We start from the raw sequence: 16,583 nt of genomic DNA on the forward strand, positions 1-16,583 counted from the left end.
GGGAAACGCAGCGCGGGGCCGGCCTTCCGCGGACAAAAGGGTGACGCCGTGAAGGAATTCCTGCCGTGCGGGGCGGCGGCGGCGGGGTTTGGGAATTTTTTTGTGTGATTTTTTTTGGGGGGGTTTTTTGGGGTAGCTTTTTTTTTTTTTTTTTTGGTAACAGCGTTGCTCAAGCCCCAGGCGGGGGCTGCCGCAGAAAGCGCTCGAAAACGGCACACGCGGAAATCGCAGGGTCATCGCTTCCCCTCCCCCACTCCGCGCTGCAATCCCCGGTACCCCCCCCCTCCCGCCCCCCCGGGGCCGGTACCGGGCAGTGCCCCCCACTTCCTCCACCGCCCCCCACCCCACCCCGGCCCCGGTACGGGCCCGCCACGCAGGCCGTAGCCCCGCACGCCCCCCCCGGAGCCCCCCCCAACCCCCCTTTTCGCCCCCCCCGCTCCCCCCGCGCTTCCCGTCACCCCCCGCGCGGCGGCGGGGCGGGTCCCGCCGTGGCGGTGCGGGGAGGCGCGGCGGCGCCTGCGCGCATGCGCGAGGGGGCCTCGCCCCTTTCGCCCCCTCCCCCGCCTCCCGCTCTGCGCAGGCGCAGTGCGGCGGCGGCTCGGCGAGGGGAAGGGCGAGTCGCCGCTGCCGCCGGAGCGGGGGGAGACTCGCGGGGCTCCGTCGGCTCTGCCGCCGCCATGGCGGGCGCGGCCCCGGCTCTGAGGCAGGAGGAGGAAGAAAAGAAGGAGGCTACGGGCGAGCGGCCGCCCCTCTCGGCGGCGGCGCTGGCGAAGATCGAGCGGAACCGGCAGCGGGCGCTGGCACTGCGGCAGGCGCGGCTGGCGGCCCGGCCCTACCCTGCCGCAGGTCGGATGGCGGCGGCGGACGATCCCGGCCTGGCCGGGCGGTTCCCCGCGCCCCTTTTTCCTTCATTTTTTCGGTGTGGAGGGGGGGGGGGGGCGCCGCGCCGCCGTTGGGCGCGAGGCGGCGGGAAGGGGGGGCGGGAAGGGGGGGCTGGAGGGGGGGGGAGGGGAAGCCACCGCCGCGGCGCGCGAGGGCTCCCCTCCCCCCCTCCACATGGAGGGGGGGGAGGGGGGCCCGCGCGCGCGCGCCGCGGCCCCCCGCCTCGCGGCGCGCGGAGGGGGGGGGGGTGTGTGTGTGCGCGCTGGGTGGAGGGGGGTGGAGGGCGCCCCCTAGCGGCGGCGCGTCCCGTCGCGGCGCTAAAAGGCGGGCGTCTCGTTTGTCTTCTCCGCAGGCGGCGTGCGGGTGCGGGCCCCCCCCAAGGTCGTGGACACGGGAGGGGGCTTCTTCCTGGAAGAGGAGGAGGAGGAGGAAGAGCCCGGCGGCGCCAAGAAAATCGTGCATCCTCCCGGTAAAAGAAAAAAAAAAATAGAAAAAAAAATTTGAAAAGAAACCCCGACCGAATTCTCCCCCTCCCCCCCCCCCCCCCGGGAGGGCGGCGTGCAGGAAAGAGGCGGTGCCGTGTGCGTGGAGCCGGGGGGGGGAGGGCAGGAAGGCGCGGGGGCGACAGTGAGCCGGGCTGGGCGAGCAGGGCGGGCGGGCTGGGCGCCTTTTTTTTTTTTCCCGGGCTTTTTTTTTTTCTCCTTTCTTCCTCCCCCTCCCCTCCCCCCCACCCCCTTTTTTTTTTTCCCCTTCCTCCTTCCTCTTAACGCGCCTTTCTGGACGTGCTCCATTTCTGGCGCGTCTGATTAAAGCGGCTAGCAAATAACGCTGTAATTAAAAATGAAGAATTTTAAGCCGCGGAAGTGGGACACAGCCAGTGCCCTTGGGAATAGCAAATTTTTTTTTTTTTTTTCTTTTCCCCAATGAACATTATTTCCAGTATTTTTTTCGGGAATTTGAATTTTGAGACCAAAGTAAGTGTAAATCTGCGCGGCTTCGTCGGTTTGGGGAATTTGGGGATGGATTCGGTTTATGCCAAAATCTGAGCACTGCTGCAGTGCCAGCTTTTATCGTTATAAAACGTACTGACGCCAACTCGCTGATCGTTAGGTGGGGGGATTTCGACATATTGTCTTGTGATATTCTCTCTCCGAAAAGCAAATGGAGAATTAAGGATCCCAAAATAGATTGACTTTCTTTTCGGGGATTGCCTTTGTCTTGCTTTGTTCTGCTCTGAATCAGCTGCAGGGCTGTTGGTGCAGTGTATCTCTTTGTTAGAAATCGCCACCAGATTTCATTAAGGGTGTTAATAACTAGCAGTTCTACTTCTTTTGAGGGGCTAACGTTTAATAATAAATTAAGTGGATCTGGGATGCCTTTGCACCGGGGGTATTTTTGCTGTGTAATTCATGATGTCATTGTCTTAATAAAATGTCTTTATATTCGGGAGTACTGCCTTAAATGATGAAATGTGATGTAAGAGCATGGCTATGTGAAGTGCTGAGCATTCCACTGTCGCTAGTAGGAGTGAATTGGCATAAAATGTCGTCTTTGCTAGATCGAATCTGCTATAAATGCAAACGCAATTAAAAATGTATGGTGCTGCATGTCAAGCATTAATCTTCTGTTTCAGGTATTCTTAATATTCCGCAGCATTACCTCACTTTCAGCTCGGGAAACTATATAAAAATGTTAATTTTGTGCTAGAATTACAATGTTACTGTTAAAGGAACATTCCTTAGAGCTGCGGTTACCCGAATCGGTGTTTCTAGGTGTCACATGGAACATAAAGCAGATGGCGATGACGCTGGAGGTGATCTACCCGGCGAGGATGCGGCCCGAAGTGATGGCCGACACCGGGATGAGTCTGGGCTTGGAGCAGTGCTGAGAGGGCTTGGGGAGAGGATTGTAGTGGAGCTCCATCCCCATTCCACTCCTAGCAGCTCTCTGGCCATCCACCTCCATTTCTGCCAGCTGGAATGGACAAGAACCTTGCCAACCGCCCCGGGGCCTCCGTTGAGCTCGTTTAGGGAGAGGAGAGGCAGGTGTGGCTGAGCTTGGAAAAAAACAGGAGCGGAGCTGAGAACTATGATGCCAGCCAGCTCCTGTACTGCTTCCTGCTCCAGCCACCCTCTTCCAACCGCATCCCCTCCCCTGCTTCCTCCCGTTTCTGCCTGCGCATCCTCTATCAAAATCAGAACGAATTTTGAAAAGGCCAGAACGGAGGAAGCCGTAGGAGGGGATATGAAGCACTTTATGGGGAAATGTGGAGATATTTTTTTTTTTCTTTAAACAATGGCTAAGTCGAAACAAATGTGTGCATTTGAATGTCGAAATCCAATACTTTATAAGAGTCAACCTTCCAGCAAGAACAGAAATACTCCAGCAAAGATGGGATTGCGTGATAACGGGTTTGAATTTGTACTGTATCTTTCTGGAAAATTTCAATAGAGGAGTGAAACTAGTCTGTAATGAATACTATAAGAGCTATAATGTAAATTTTAGTAAAATTGCTTGTTGTACCAATTCCAGATGCTTGTTTTTAACTTGGTAGTTCCTTAAAAAAAAAAATTTCTTTCCATTAGCACCTGTACTAGAGTTTGACTATCTCATCTGTGGAGACTGTGGCAAAGAATTCATGGACTCCTACCTTATGCAGCACTTTGATTGGGCAACATGTGATAATTGCAGGTATTACAAATAATCAGGAGAGGGGAACTTTATTTTATCTAAAGATTTAGTTAATTACAGCCATTCTATTCTATTAAAAAGGCTGTCGGCAAAGAGGCACTTTTCAGTAAGTTAATACCTACTGAAGAAGTCGACGGGAGTTGACTTAGATAACCTGTATTTTTCCGTTATGGAAGTGAAGAACAGCAGCATTGTCTCACGAGACAGGGCACAGCCATAGATTTTTACATAACGTTATGAAAACGCGATGTCTTAAAAAGCGGTTAGTGCGTTTGTCAGGGTGGAAACTGACAGGCTAAGGGCTATTTTACAAATGGTGAGAAGACGAAGTGACATACCTGCTTCGCGAAGTAGAGCAGGGGTTGGGAGAGTGTTTGCTGTTGCAGGGAATTAACCCGAATGAAGTTCGTACTTTGGCCCCCGTGGGCGGGCTGGGAGCGTGGCAGCCAAAGGGCAGCAGCCCCACGGGAGGTTGCTGGTGGACCTGCAGTGTAAGCAGGAGTTTGACCTTCAGCGGAAGGCAGGTCCACGCTCTTATCGGTGACACACAAAATGCTCAAAAAGCCATCGAGATAACCGGGGCAACCAAACGAACCGAGGGAGCCAACCGCCGGTGTGAGAATGAATGGGGTGGGGGCGGGAAGATGGCAGCCGGGAGTTGGTTCCGGGAGCTTCCCTGCTTGCTGCGGGGAGGGGCCGGGGGCGCGCACATGGCGTAGGCCCTACACAGTCATTAGACAAAAGTGCTTTCTCTGGAAGGTAAAATGGGTAGGAAAAGGAGAAAGGCTCGGTGCCTTTGGAGTGGTTCTCCTTCGGGCTAAGTAGCTCTTGTAGCTGAGCGTTCGAGGTTGCTCGGTGCGTTAGCTTTTACTGTGAACTTTGAATTCTAGTAAAACTGCATTTACAGCAGTACTTCCTTGATGACCGTTGCTGGCACTTAGTGTTTGGCAGATTGTTCCGGCTCGAGCAATTTGAGTTACACTTCAGTCAGGATTGCGTAAATGTAATTTTTTTTTCATTAACTCATAAATGCTGCTGTGGTTACACAATTTTTCATTATCTGTCTGGTAAAAGTTGCAATCTTTTAAGCTCTTTATTTTATGGTTCCTCTGCTTACTGTCTTGTATTTAGAAAGAAGTGCTCTGTTGTGTTGCTAATCTGTTTCGCTAATCTGTTTCTGGGATCTAGAAGCATATGGAGTGTGTATATTCTCAGGTGATCTGACCGGTCTCACGTTTCACATTCTTTCTCTCTTGACCATGTGTCAGGCTTGTACTTTTGTCCTCTTGAATTGCATCTGGGTTAGGTGAATGCTTAAAATTATTCATACTCCTTTTAAGTTTCAGTTACTCCCTTTTGTAAGAAAATAGAAGAAAAGCCTTTCTAGAAAAACAGGCTTCTCAGCCTATGTTTGCTCAAATGGGAGAATTTTTAAACTTAATTTCAGTAAACCTGTCCTGGAGTTTAGCTAGTTTGTTTGAATCCAGAGTTATTTGCATACATAAAAACGGAGAGGATAAGACTACCTGTATTTCAGGAATGTTAGAAGTGATTGGGACGTAGATGTTAATATTGTGGTTTTCAGGTGTGGCTTTTTCTCATCATTATTTTACATCTTACAGAGATGTTGAAGATAAACATAAGCTTATAACCAGGACAGAAGCAAAAGAAGAGTATCTTCTTAAAGACTGTGACTTAGACAAGAGGGAACCAGTGCTCAGATTCATTGTGAAGAAAAATCCTCATAATTCACGATGGGGTGACATGAAACTTTATTTAAAACTACAGGTACAGAATTTGTTAGTGTATTTCAGAATTTTACCTTTGTACAACTCTAGTTGCCAAAATGGTGTCACTTTGGTTTTGATTTCTGAATGAGTTTGTCAAAGCTGAGTATATTACGTGTAGCTTGTGTGGTCTGCACCATTGCAGGTCCTGAAGTGTATGCATGGCCTTTCAGTGCTAACCTGAAACGGGGGGCAGCTGCTGCTGTCGGTGGCCCTTTGCAGCTGTGGCCTCGTGTTCACTGCTCTGCCCTCAGAGGCAGCAGGAAAGGCCAGTAGATTTTCCAAGGCGCTTGTCATTTCTTGTTTGCTATTTATATAGGAATGCAGGTGCTTTACTGTAATATGCACGAAATTAGAGCTGAGTTTTATTTTCCTGAGTAGATTTAAATCTAGCTGATACTAAAAATCAATGTTGCCTCTTACTGTGGAGGGAATGCCATGTTTGCAGGTCAAGAGCAAAGAAGGATGGGAGGCAGAGGCAATACTGGGTTGGCCTGTGCATGTGTAGGGGAAAAATTTAATTTGTGAGTTAGAATACTTCTGTCATTTCAGGGGAAAAAGAAACACACATAATAATGTCCATCCTGTAGGTAATCAAGCGTTCTCTTGAAGTCTGGGGTAGTGAAGAATCATTGCAAGAAGCAAAGGAGCTCCGCCGTGACACCAGAGAGAAGATGAAACAGAAGAAGTTTGATAAGAAAGTTAAAGGTAAAGGGTTAAACTTACATACTGCAGTACCTAAAGTACAGTTCTGTTTGAATTTGTTTCTGAATCTGACTAAAGTATTTAGGAAACATTCAGTGTGGCAAAATGGAGGTTTTCAAGAGCCGTGTGGGCAAGCCCAGATCAGCCTGGTCTGACCTCATAACTGGCCATTTTGGGCAGAGGGTTGGACCAGAGATCCGAGGTCCCTTCCAACATGAATTGCCCTGTTGTCCTATGGACATGATGTAAGAGACAGAAGTCAATTAACAGTGGTTCATTATGGTGGTTTTTAATTTTTTTGGTATGACCCAGAATGTGCCATAGATCGATTGTGTTACTTCTGACTTGCGGAGCACATGGATTTTTGTGGCAGTGGGTTATAGTTCTGCCGTGGGTGTACCTTCAGGTGAGTCATTGTAAATGAAGGTAGAAAAAGCCTTTTGCCACTTTCACAGTATTCCCAGCTGCTGGTTTTGCTGCTCGTTATCCTTGTTTTTTCCTGATAAATTAGTATTGAGGAGAGTATTTAATGGGTAGGACTTTCAAAAAGCGCTTTCAGCACAGACATGCTGGTAATTTTAAAAAAACCCGTGTTTGTTTCTTGGCAAGAGCTGTGGCTCATGGTGCTGCCTGTAGCACCCATGCTTCCCTCTGGGTCGGCATTCGCCGGGGCAGAAAGCTCAGGCTGGCTGTGCTGGTGGTGGTGTCTGGGGGAAGCAGAAGATGAGGCCGGGCAAACAACCCCTGCCTCGACCACTGTCGTTGAGCGCACAGAAGGGCTGGGAGCAGACTGTAGCCAAGATGCTGGAGTTGGGTGTGAGTACAGGCCCTTAACGTGACAAAGTTTTCAGCCTGAACGGCTTAGCCCAGAGCGTGGCCACGTTTTGCTGCTCGGTATGCTCGCCCACCCGCTTGACACATCCGGATAATTTCTTGGGCTCAGCTGCCAGGCCGTGCTCTCTTGCAAACCCGCTGGCTTCACCGCGGCTGCTGCAGAGGCAACCAGCGTTATTGGGCATAAAGCTTGGAGAATGCCAAGTCATTTGGGAAGCTTTACTGTGACCTGAATGAAAAGTACTCTTCCTTGGTCGTGCAAAACAATGAGGCGTTTTATAAAAACTTTTCCTCTACATTCCACCTACCCCTTTTGGATACCCTTGAATGGCTTCGTGTAAAAAGGCAGTGGGCAACGTGTACTCAGTCCAGATGGAAAAATCTTCTGTGAAATCTCATGTCGGCGCAGTTCTTAGGCTTTAAAATATGCAAACGAGGTGAAGATTGCAAGGCGAGTCAAAGCTTGTTCTTGCAGTAGCAGATTCTCACACAAAATTTATGGAAGGCGGGCAACAAGCAGATTGTCATCTGTAGTCCTCAGGAAGGTGCTTAGCTTGAGTTTTTATTAACCATTATTTAAGATTTATTAAAATCTTAATTTTTTTTTTTTTTTTTTTATATTTCTCACCAGAACTCCGCCGTGCCGTGAGGAGTAGCTTGTGGAAGAAAGAAGCTAGTATCCATGAACATGAGTATGGACCAGAAGAAAACATTGATGAAGATACATTTAAAAAGACATGTACTGTATGTGGCCATGAATTAACTTATGAGAAGATGTAGTGCAATCTGCTTTGTTGTTGTTTTTTTTTTTTTTTTCCCTTAATTGCATTGTATTTTTAATGATATTTTGTATTTAAAGTCAAATAAATGCTAATTATGAAGCAGCTGTGGCCAAATTCTGTGAAGAACGACGTTCTTACTGTACAGAACAATAAGCTTCGGCTATTAAACTAGATCTTGGGGTAGGATGTAGCACATATTTAACAGTTGTGTAAATTGGTACCCGGTTGTAGGCCAGAAGATAAGTTGGTAATCGTTCTACTTCATACGCTGATGAAATTAACTTCCCACTACTTGTCTGCTTCCCTTGGAGGAGGAAGGGAAGCCATGCTTTGAAGCCTCCATGCTTTGTCCTAACTGGAGCCTGGTTTCCAGTTACTGTTGCCGTGGGCGGGCAAAGGGCAATTAGCTGGCAAAGCCCCTCCTCCGGTGGTTGGAGACCATGTTGCAAGGCGGGTTCTGCCGCCTGGGCTTGGAGACTCGACTCCATTAAAGGAGAATTCTCCCTCTAAAGGAAAGCTGCGTGCTCCTGGGGAGATGCTGACTCATCTCTGCCGTGCTTCACAGGGGAGGGGCCCTCAGGGTGTCCCCTCCCTTTGGAGCAAGAGACAAAGGTGACTCTTGGCATTAAAACTTCGCCCTTTTCATTTACAAATGGCTGACAAATACCTCTCTTTGGGGGGTGGGGGGAAGCAGCATTCCAATGCAGATCGCTCTTAAGTGCCCCCAAATGGTGTGTGCTTTCAACAGAGGGTGGGCTTTCTTTCAGATCGCAAATCTGCGTTTCTCACTGTTGGGGGATGCTCCTGGGAAGGGGTGAACGCCCTGCCTTTGTTTGTCATGGTAAATAGGGCAGATCTCCGGTGAGGACCCTGGAGACTGAGGGGCGCCTGGGCCACGGTGGGGGGTGGAAATGAAAGGGGAGAGGAGGTGTCTGGAAGGGCAGATGATGGTTCTACTAACAGTTCTCCAAAGCCTTCCCGCCGAGCGCAGAGGACTCGGGGCCACGTAAGGCCTAGCAGATGGGTTGGCAGGAGGGCAGGAGGCAGGAGGCAGGCCCTGGCAGAGCTTTCGGAGGTAGCGTGGTGTCTTGGGTCCCGAAACCGCCCAGGCTCTAGAGGGGAGGTGTGGAGGGAGAAATTTCCACAGCAGGAGCGGCTGCCACCGGCAGCACGCATGCCTGCCTCGGGTGGGGGAAGCCTGTGAGATCAGCCAGGCGGTGGCGGCTGGTGTGGTGTTAGTCATGGTACCAGCATCAGCGCCGGGGAAACCAAACCGCTCCCAGTGCCCACCCCCCCCCCCCCCATCCCCAAAAATAGGTAGGACAAACACTCCCGGTGGCAACCTGCTTCACCTTCATTTATTTTTGTCTTTAATTGTGCATTTTTTTTTTTTTTTCCAACCACACCACATTTCTACAGCATCTTTACAGCCATCCACCACCTCACGCTTTCAGTTAGCTGCTGGTATCACTACGCAAGCCTCTCCTCCTCTTCCCTACAAAGCCAACCCGTTTCCCCGTCGAGTCAGGTGGACGCCCCTGGACCTACAAAGAGGGGAAGGTGTCCAACAGACTCGAGAAATGTAATCAAAGCCCAAGGCTCACCATGGAAGTCCAATCACTTGGGAAAGACATCGCTATTTGGTTTTACATCGTAGGATTATGCATTTGCAACTGGATCCCCAGCACTCGCATTCGTCAAGGCTCAGAGGAAGTTACAGGTTTCCTAGTTCTAACTGCATTATCAGTTTGACAGAAGTCACATTTATAGTCAGATCCCCACCATTAGTTAATATCAGACCTCTGATAACTGATCCGAGCCAGTGAAAAAACTATTAAACCCCAATTAAAACCTCTACAGTATTAAATGTTTCTTTAAAAATAAACCCAACAAAACCCCCTATTTGATTACTCAAGAACATTAAGAGAGAGAGATTTGAAGCAAAAAGTCTGCGCATACCTGACAAAACCCTCGCATAAAGCAGTTACAACAATTAACAGTATACCCTGAAAGAATGGAGGGATCGGTCAAATCAGAAAGGGTCAGCAGAGAAAGCAGAAGTCACAGATCCAAGTCTATGAGGACATACTGGGTTGCTACAGGCCACACACAAACTTATGTCAACATTCAAAGTAGGAAGTTCCATTTTTCACCCTCCTCGCTTGATCAGGAGGTCAATTGGTCAACGTATGGATGAAATGCATTACTAGGTATAATACTTGAAAAAAACAAACTTGTACAGGAACAAAATTACTCAAAGCTCATCACTTTCTAAGCTTAAAACTGAATAGCACTGGGTATGAAGTTCTTTTAAACATTCATCTGTGGAAGGAAGAGACCATGAACAGCCTGGAAGTACACCGCACGCCGACGGAGCTGAGCACCGAAGACGGTGTCTTTGCTATTCATCACTGCTTACCATAACACGGACCGCTCTGGTGTGGCCGTGATGGTGTTTGCGTAACTCAGGACTAAGGCTACTCTGCTTTCAGGTTGTGTTTCCCCAGTCTAAGTTGCCGCCTGTGAGATACTACTTAATTTAGCACCAAAACGCTTTCCGAAGACATAGGAGCCACATGCTGTTGTCGCATTTTATAGCAAGGGCAGGGCACCAGATGCAGCCACGGCAAAGCAGTTGTTACTAAGCCAGATGAGGTGAGGGCACTCAGTTCATCCACCGTCGTCACCAGAAAGATTTCTGGCAGCACGGCAGGCCTGCAGGTCCGGCACCAGCACAAGTTTGGCAGCCCGACTAGTTACAGGCTGGAACAAAGGAACCAGCTGAAGACTGCCCTTCCCTCTCCCCTGGCACCCGGGGCTGGAGTTTCCAATGCCCAGGCAAGGCTTGCAATACAGAAGTCAAAAGTTTGTTCCACCAGCTCTTGCTTACAGTCTCTGTTCACCAGCGAAGACCGCTGCCAGGAGCAGGTCAGGATTCTTCCACTGTACCCCAAAAAGGATTGCCTTTTTCAAAAGTTGTCCAGGAAGTTCCTCTACCGATTGTTTATAGCTACTGTAATAAGACACTAGACAATACATTTAAAAAACATATTTCAATTGTATTACAACCACGTTTGTTCAAACGGTGAAAATCTAGCTGGCTTGGTAATAAACAAATCCATATGCTCTATACTACTTTAAAAGCTTAACTCAAGTGTTTCATATGCCCAAAGGTAAGACACTTTTCCTGTGCCATACTAGAGAGCTTACCACACTGCTCACTGAGAAGGTGCATTCCCTTTCATACTCACAAAACACTATGAACTGTTTCCCATTTCTGCAATTCCTTGGAATAAGGGCCAGGCAGAGGTAAAATTCTATTGTTTGGGGTTTTTTTTGTTTGGTTTTTTGCCTGATTTTTATTTTTATATAAACAATGTGGGCGAAACAAAAATATTATCATAAATTCAAGAGTAAAATCAAATTAAAAGATGATGATAAGAATTCATACTTTACTTCATGTCTATCCCCTATCAGTTGTATCTTGTAAGGCTTATGATGCTTACACAGTTTGCTGTTGGTTAGAGTACTGTACTGTTTTATATACGAGCACATGAAAGCCAGTTTTAGTCAAAAAGTTTCTTGCATCCCCATATCACGTTTTCCTATTAAAAAAGAAAAAATTAAATTCATGGAAGTCCTGCAGACAAGAGTCTGCCCCTGAAGAATCCTCAGGCCTGCAGCGCACAGAACTGCTGAAACACAGCCAGTATGTGGTGGTCCAGTTCAGCCGTAAACAGGAGGTTCTCCAGGGTAACCATGTACTGCTGGATTATCTGGTGATGCTGGCAGATAAAAAACAAAACACAAAACTTTACTGTTTTCATTTATCCTTATATAAGAACAGGCAGAGAAGTCAGGACATGTAAGAATGACAAGTCAAAGGTTTTCATCACAATTGTTAAGCGCATCTCATTTCCACAACACAAGGAAAGCATAGTGCAGAGCCACTACTGACTGGCAAGAAGAAAGCACGTGCTGAAATCCTCTTGAGAAGCACTCTGCTCCCTCTAGCTCTTCACTCCTGGACCCTGAATTGTGTGCAGGATACATGCAACTGTGGAGATCTCTTAGGAGAATCATGGTATTTGCTTTACTCTGAAGGCACATCTACTACCAGAGAAGGGTTCAGCTCAGGGGAGAATTATACCACCACTCCCATATCCTCTGCTTGTGCAGGTATGATTTTCTATTACTATCACTTTCATCCAGCCACCCGTGCTTGTTACCTGATTTAATACAGAGCCAAGAACTCAAAAATTATTTTTAACAGATATCTATGCATCTCATTAAAGGGAATTCTGCAATATTTTAATCAGCTTATTTAGAAGACATCTATTTTAGTATTCTTGTTCACTCACCCTATAAACACACAGTTAAGAGAGGCTCAGAAAAATTCATAATCACATCTCAGTATCTTTTTGCAGTCCACTGATGGTGTGGGAATCAATCGAGGGCCAGTCATGCCACCAGCCTGTGGCAGAGATGCGGCCATATGAGCCTTCGGAGAAGACGTGCTGCTGCCACCTACTGCTTCTCCCATGGAGTGCTTAGCTCTCTAGTCACAAAGCTCCTCCATATCCTGCAGGTCCCGGCCCACAGCCTTCCAAACCCACACGTGAAACTTACCTGCAGGAAGATCTGCTGCAGCCTCTCTATACAGCTCTTGTACCAAGGAGTAAACACATCAATCCCACCAGTTTCACAGCGCACTAAGTGCTCAGTTAACAACATAATGAAACGCTGCAGAAGAGGAAAAAAATACTTTTTCAGTATTATGAATAACTATTCACTGAATTCAGTCTTGCCAAATGAAAGCAGTTTCCTAACCTCAGGTAAGAGGATCTGGGGGACAGAAGCTTTGAACAGCAATGTGAAAATAGTTATTTTGCTTGGCAAACACTGAATTTAGTAAGGAAATAAAATCCAGTTACCTTCTGGTTGTTCAGGAAACTGTATGCTAGCAGAACTCCCTTGTTCCTGAGCACTTGAAACTGAAGAGATGCTGCTCAGCAGCACTCTTTGCAGGGGAATTATGTGGATTGACCCTAACCCATAGTAATCAACCCCTTCCCATAGTCTTATTCCAAGAAGATGCCCGAGATACAAGTGACACTGAAAGCTTACAAATCCAGTAACTTTAAAACCTAAAAGTGAGAAGAGACTTTGCCCATCATTACCTGGAATATAACAAGGAAGAGATTCTTTTGCTCGCTCTGGGCAGACTCTACTTTCTCCTGCAAGCGCTCTATCTGCTCTTCTAGTGGTCCATCTTCCCGATCGCTACTTCGGTCATCGTCGTCGTCATCATCATCACTGTCCCGCTGTAAGTGACAACACCACAAGACTGACTAGACACCTGGCTACCTGTGAGTACTGTTGATGCCCTGTGGTTCCACGTGTGAAAAGGTCTGCAAAGCAACTGAAGAGCAGCAGCTGAACCTGCTCTGTAGCCTGTTAAGTATTGTATTTTATTTTGAATATAGTTCAGCAAAGAAATTTGGAAGCAAAAATGCCAATATAGGCAAGCCCTGAAAACAATTATCAAGGTTTCAGAGAAAGCTTGACAGAACAAGCTTAAAGATTTACTAGTCTTTTATTCAGTGGAAACACAATAAAAGTTAATACTCCTGCTGACTTTATCATTACCAGATAATGAACAGCTTTTTTAAAAAAGGAGAGGAAAAAAAATCCAGTGTAGATTTTAAAAATTGTGTCCACTGCAGCAGGGCAGGTAATTCATTCAATGAACGGTTCTGAAGTCTCAGGCATCCACAAAATAAAGTACTTCTGTGCAAGAACTCAGATGAACCCGGCTGGTTAGCATAAAAGGAAGACTAGAGACTGTAGTCTACGGTGTTAAAGTAGGAACTCTCTATATTTGTGATCAAAAGGCATGCTCTCAGACTAGAAAGGCTCAGCATGGAAAGCAAACTACTAATTAGGAACATTGCATATTCTCATTGCCTCACATCCAAAACAGAACATCCCAACAAAACCACAAAAGACCCATAAGTACCAGACTTGGGAGCTCAGGTAATGAAGTCTTACACAAGACTACAAGGGATGTAGGAGGAAAGGCAGAATCTGATGGGATTATGGTACACTCAAATAAAGATATTGCTTCAGTCTCATAGGATTGTTTCTGTGCAAAAACACCTGTAAGTTAGCAGCTCAAAACTTCAAATATTTGTAACTTGTGTTATATTTGTCAGCAGCTTGTGACATATACAGACCCACGTGTTAACTCACCTACTGCGTAGCAGATGAAACTCACAATCAGAAGATAGTTACAGCTCTGAATCAGCGTAAAAAATACAAACAACTTACCAGGGCAAGTGTGAGAATTTAATTTTATTATCTCTATAGGAACTTCCTTTTTCCCCATCTACAGAGGTTTCCTGAACTCAAAATGCTAAAGGACCAATAGGACCTAAGAGAAAGCATGTAAGCCTTGGACTTTTTCTGTAGTAAGACAATCCACATTATGCTGGGGACATCAAAACTTGACGGCTCACTTCCTCTAAAAGGAATGGTCATGCAGCAGAGCAACAGCCTGCAGAACTACTCACTGTTGCATACAAATGTTTCTTCCTGGCACAATGTTTATTTAAAGTACTCAGTAATAAAGAGCCGCAGCAAGAGACAAGTACAGAAATGAAAACACTGGTGTATTTATTTAGAGACGCCAGAGAAGCTCTTTGCCTCACAGTAAGATCAATGACTGCATCTAAGTCTTCAATAATCAAGGGAATTTATTAACTGCTGATCAATGCAGACTGAGGATGCAAGCAACAAGGATGGTTGTTGCTGGGAGTGAAGAAAACAAGAGGAAGGGGCTGCGATAACCAACACTGCCAAACTGTGACGTATTAGTGGCCTCTCAAAAGAAACTTCTGGAAAAATGACCAACTTGCGCAGGTTTCTTGAAAAGCCATCAGCAGGCTCTCTGCCGTGTGCCAAATTCTCACATTAACTTCATCCAATGTTTTGTAGCTAGCTACGGGTTTTATGCAGATAATCATACTCACAGACTACATAAGAACATGGAAATTCTCTCTTGCTTTCTAACTCTCAACTTGTCTATCAACTGACGCCATTCTATCACGATGAAGTATTGCATTCAGCCACTCCTCCTTGGGCCCCATCTTTTGCAGCTGCCACAGAGAACACTCTCTCACCTCATTTTACTATCCCACCTGGGACAACAGAACACAACAGTGGCTACTCGCTCATCTGTTTGTTGTATAAAGGAACCCAGATCATGCAAAGGTACTCAGAAAAATAAGCTGGAAGGAGGAAGTCACAGATGCCAGTGTCAGAATCCAGCAGCATCCATCAGAAGAACAGTAACAGCCAACTTTTCAACAGCAAATAGCTGTTTCCGTGCACTTCTGCATGGAAGCCACAAGAGTACTCTTTAACAGAACTTACTGTAAATAATTTTCAACTGTTCTTATTGTTATCTAATAAGGTAACTGGAATCCAGATTAGAAGGCACGTGGAAGACATGCTCGTATTGGAAGAGAAACCTGTGACAGAAAACTTCAACACAGCAAACACATATGAATTCCCTTAAACGTTTTACTGAATTCTTAGGTTACAGCCGCCATTAGAAAGGCAGACTGAGAACACGCACCCAGCTTTTGATGTTTTAGTGCTAAGATGACCACGTCTGCGGATATGCTTCCTGAAAAACATATTTATCCAGTCCTTCCCAAAATCGTATGTGCATCACTCTGACGGCATGCAGGCTTGTATGCATTAGCTTAAAATAATTAAAAATTGCAAACAAATTACTCACTCTTTTGTGCTGCCTGGCCAATCTTGCCTTAGTCTCCTCCAGTTCTTTGTGAATCTTCAGAACATGCTTGTTCATCTTACGAATTGTGGAATGTAAGATCTCCCAGATATAAAACCTAGGAAAGACACAAAGCTCAAAACGCTACATTACACACTACTCTAAGATAGAAAACTAAATGTAGTTTCTTTCAGAAAAATGTATCTAGGGGAATTAAAATATTTAGTATCATTTAAGACATCTACTAGAGTGAGCAAACACTCGGCATTTAGGAAAGCATACCTGTAATGTAAGAAAGCGTAACAACCATCTTTCCTGTATTTTGCAGTACACTTCCAAACTAATGTTGTATTTCATACACATACTCCAAGATTACCAACACCAAACTGACTTCTCAGACCAAACATTTCTCCCATTCTCAATAAGCAACGAATCAATGGTTGTACAAATCAAATAACCCAACCAAAGACCAGGACCACACTAAGCTAGCAGCTACATAACACACAGCAACAGACTTTGTCTAGAAATAGTCTCAGTGTTGTTCTGCTTTGGCAGTTCTGCTTAGAGACTACTTGCAAAATGACATGCTAGCAACATTCTTGCACTGTCAGGTAAACTTTCATACCCCAACTCAGAAAGAAAAAATGCTAAAATACGTATTTTGTAGAAGGAACAAAAGCTTACTTGTACTTTTTTCTTCCACTACTCAGTTTTAATAGATTAAACTATATACTGGCCACTTAAAATAGTAATTAATAGACAAATAACAACCCAAGACAAATTCTTGTTACCTAGTAAAATCATGTGCAAGCTCCGAAGAGAAGATCCAGTTTGCTACTGCAGCACAGTCAACAATTTGTGTCCGAATCATCTTGTCCACAAGCACAGCAATCATCTGTATTTTGTGAAAGACATGATAGTCATTCAAAATAAGAAAAGGGCTTGCACATACAGTCTGTGTGAAGTATTCCAGCCTCACACAAAACCAGTGACGGTTTGATGCAACTCTATGCTAGTGATATTACCGGGTAATTTCAAATACTTTAGGAAGCTGGGTTGCCTAGCCTAAAACTGCTCAAATCGGGGATTTATATTAATTAC

General features: G+C 46.2%; 2 protein-coding genes across 4 annotated transcripts in view; one reads left to right on the forward strand and one right to left on the reverse strand.

The window, feature by feature from the left end:
- Positions 1–590: 590 nt before the first annotated feature.
- XPA (XPA, DNA damage recognition and repair factor) lies at positions 591–7,792 on the forward strand. Its single transcript, XM_074166438.1, has 6 exons — positions 591–846; positions 1,235–1,351; positions 3,468–3,573; positions 5,196–5,361; positions 5,951–6,068; positions 7,531–7,792. Exons 1-6 carry the CDS (start codon positions 678–680, stop codon positions 7,677–7,679), a joined length of 825 nt encoding a protein of 274 aa, XP_074022539.1. The 5' UTR covers positions 591–677; the 3' UTR covers positions 7,680–7,792.
- Positions 7,793–9,021: 1,229 nt separating this feature from the next.
- NCBP1 (nuclear cap binding protein subunit 1) overlaps positions 9,022–16,583 on the reverse strand; it is a 32,108-nt gene continuing 24,546 nt past the window's right edge. For all 3 annotated transcript variants that reach the window (XM_074166008.1, XM_074166011.1, XM_074166009.1), the window contains exons 19-23: positions 16,274–16,377; positions 15,486–15,600; positions 12,862–13,005; positions 12,311–12,424; positions 9,022–11,466 (exon numbers count right to left, since the gene is read on the reverse strand). In XM_074166008.1, the coding sequence (XP_074022109.1) occupies positions 11,353–11,466; positions 12,311–12,424; positions 12,862–13,005; positions 15,486–15,600; positions 16,274–16,377 (591 nt within the window). In that variant the 3' untranslated portion in view covers positions 9,022–11,352. The remainder of the gene's footprint in view (positions 11,467–12,310; positions 12,425–12,861; positions 13,006–15,485; positions 15,601–16,273; positions 16,378–16,583) is intronic.

The sequence above is a fragment of the Numenius arquata genome, chromosome Z (assembly GCF_964106895.1).
Source record: "Numenius arquata chromosome Z, bNumArq3.hap1.1, whole genome shotgun sequence".
In the NCBI taxonomy this organism is placed as follows: Eukaryota; Metazoa; Chordata; class Aves; order Charadriiformes; family Scolopacidae; genus Numenius; species Numenius arquata.

Excerpts from the sequence above, each read along its gene's own strand:
- XPA (XM_074166438.1), top strand. The coding sequence starts at position 678 with ATGGCGGGCGCGGCCCCGGCTCTGAGGCAGGAGGAGGAAGAAAAGAAG. Across the intron at positions 3,574-5,195 it reads GCAACATGTGATAATTGCAG|AGATGTTGAAGATAAACATA; the intron begins GTATTACAAATA and ends TACATCTTACAG. Across the intron at positions 5,362-5,950 it reads AACTTTATTTAAAACTACAG|GTAATCAAGCGTTCTCTTGA; the intron begins GTACAGAATTTG and ends TCCATCCTGTAG.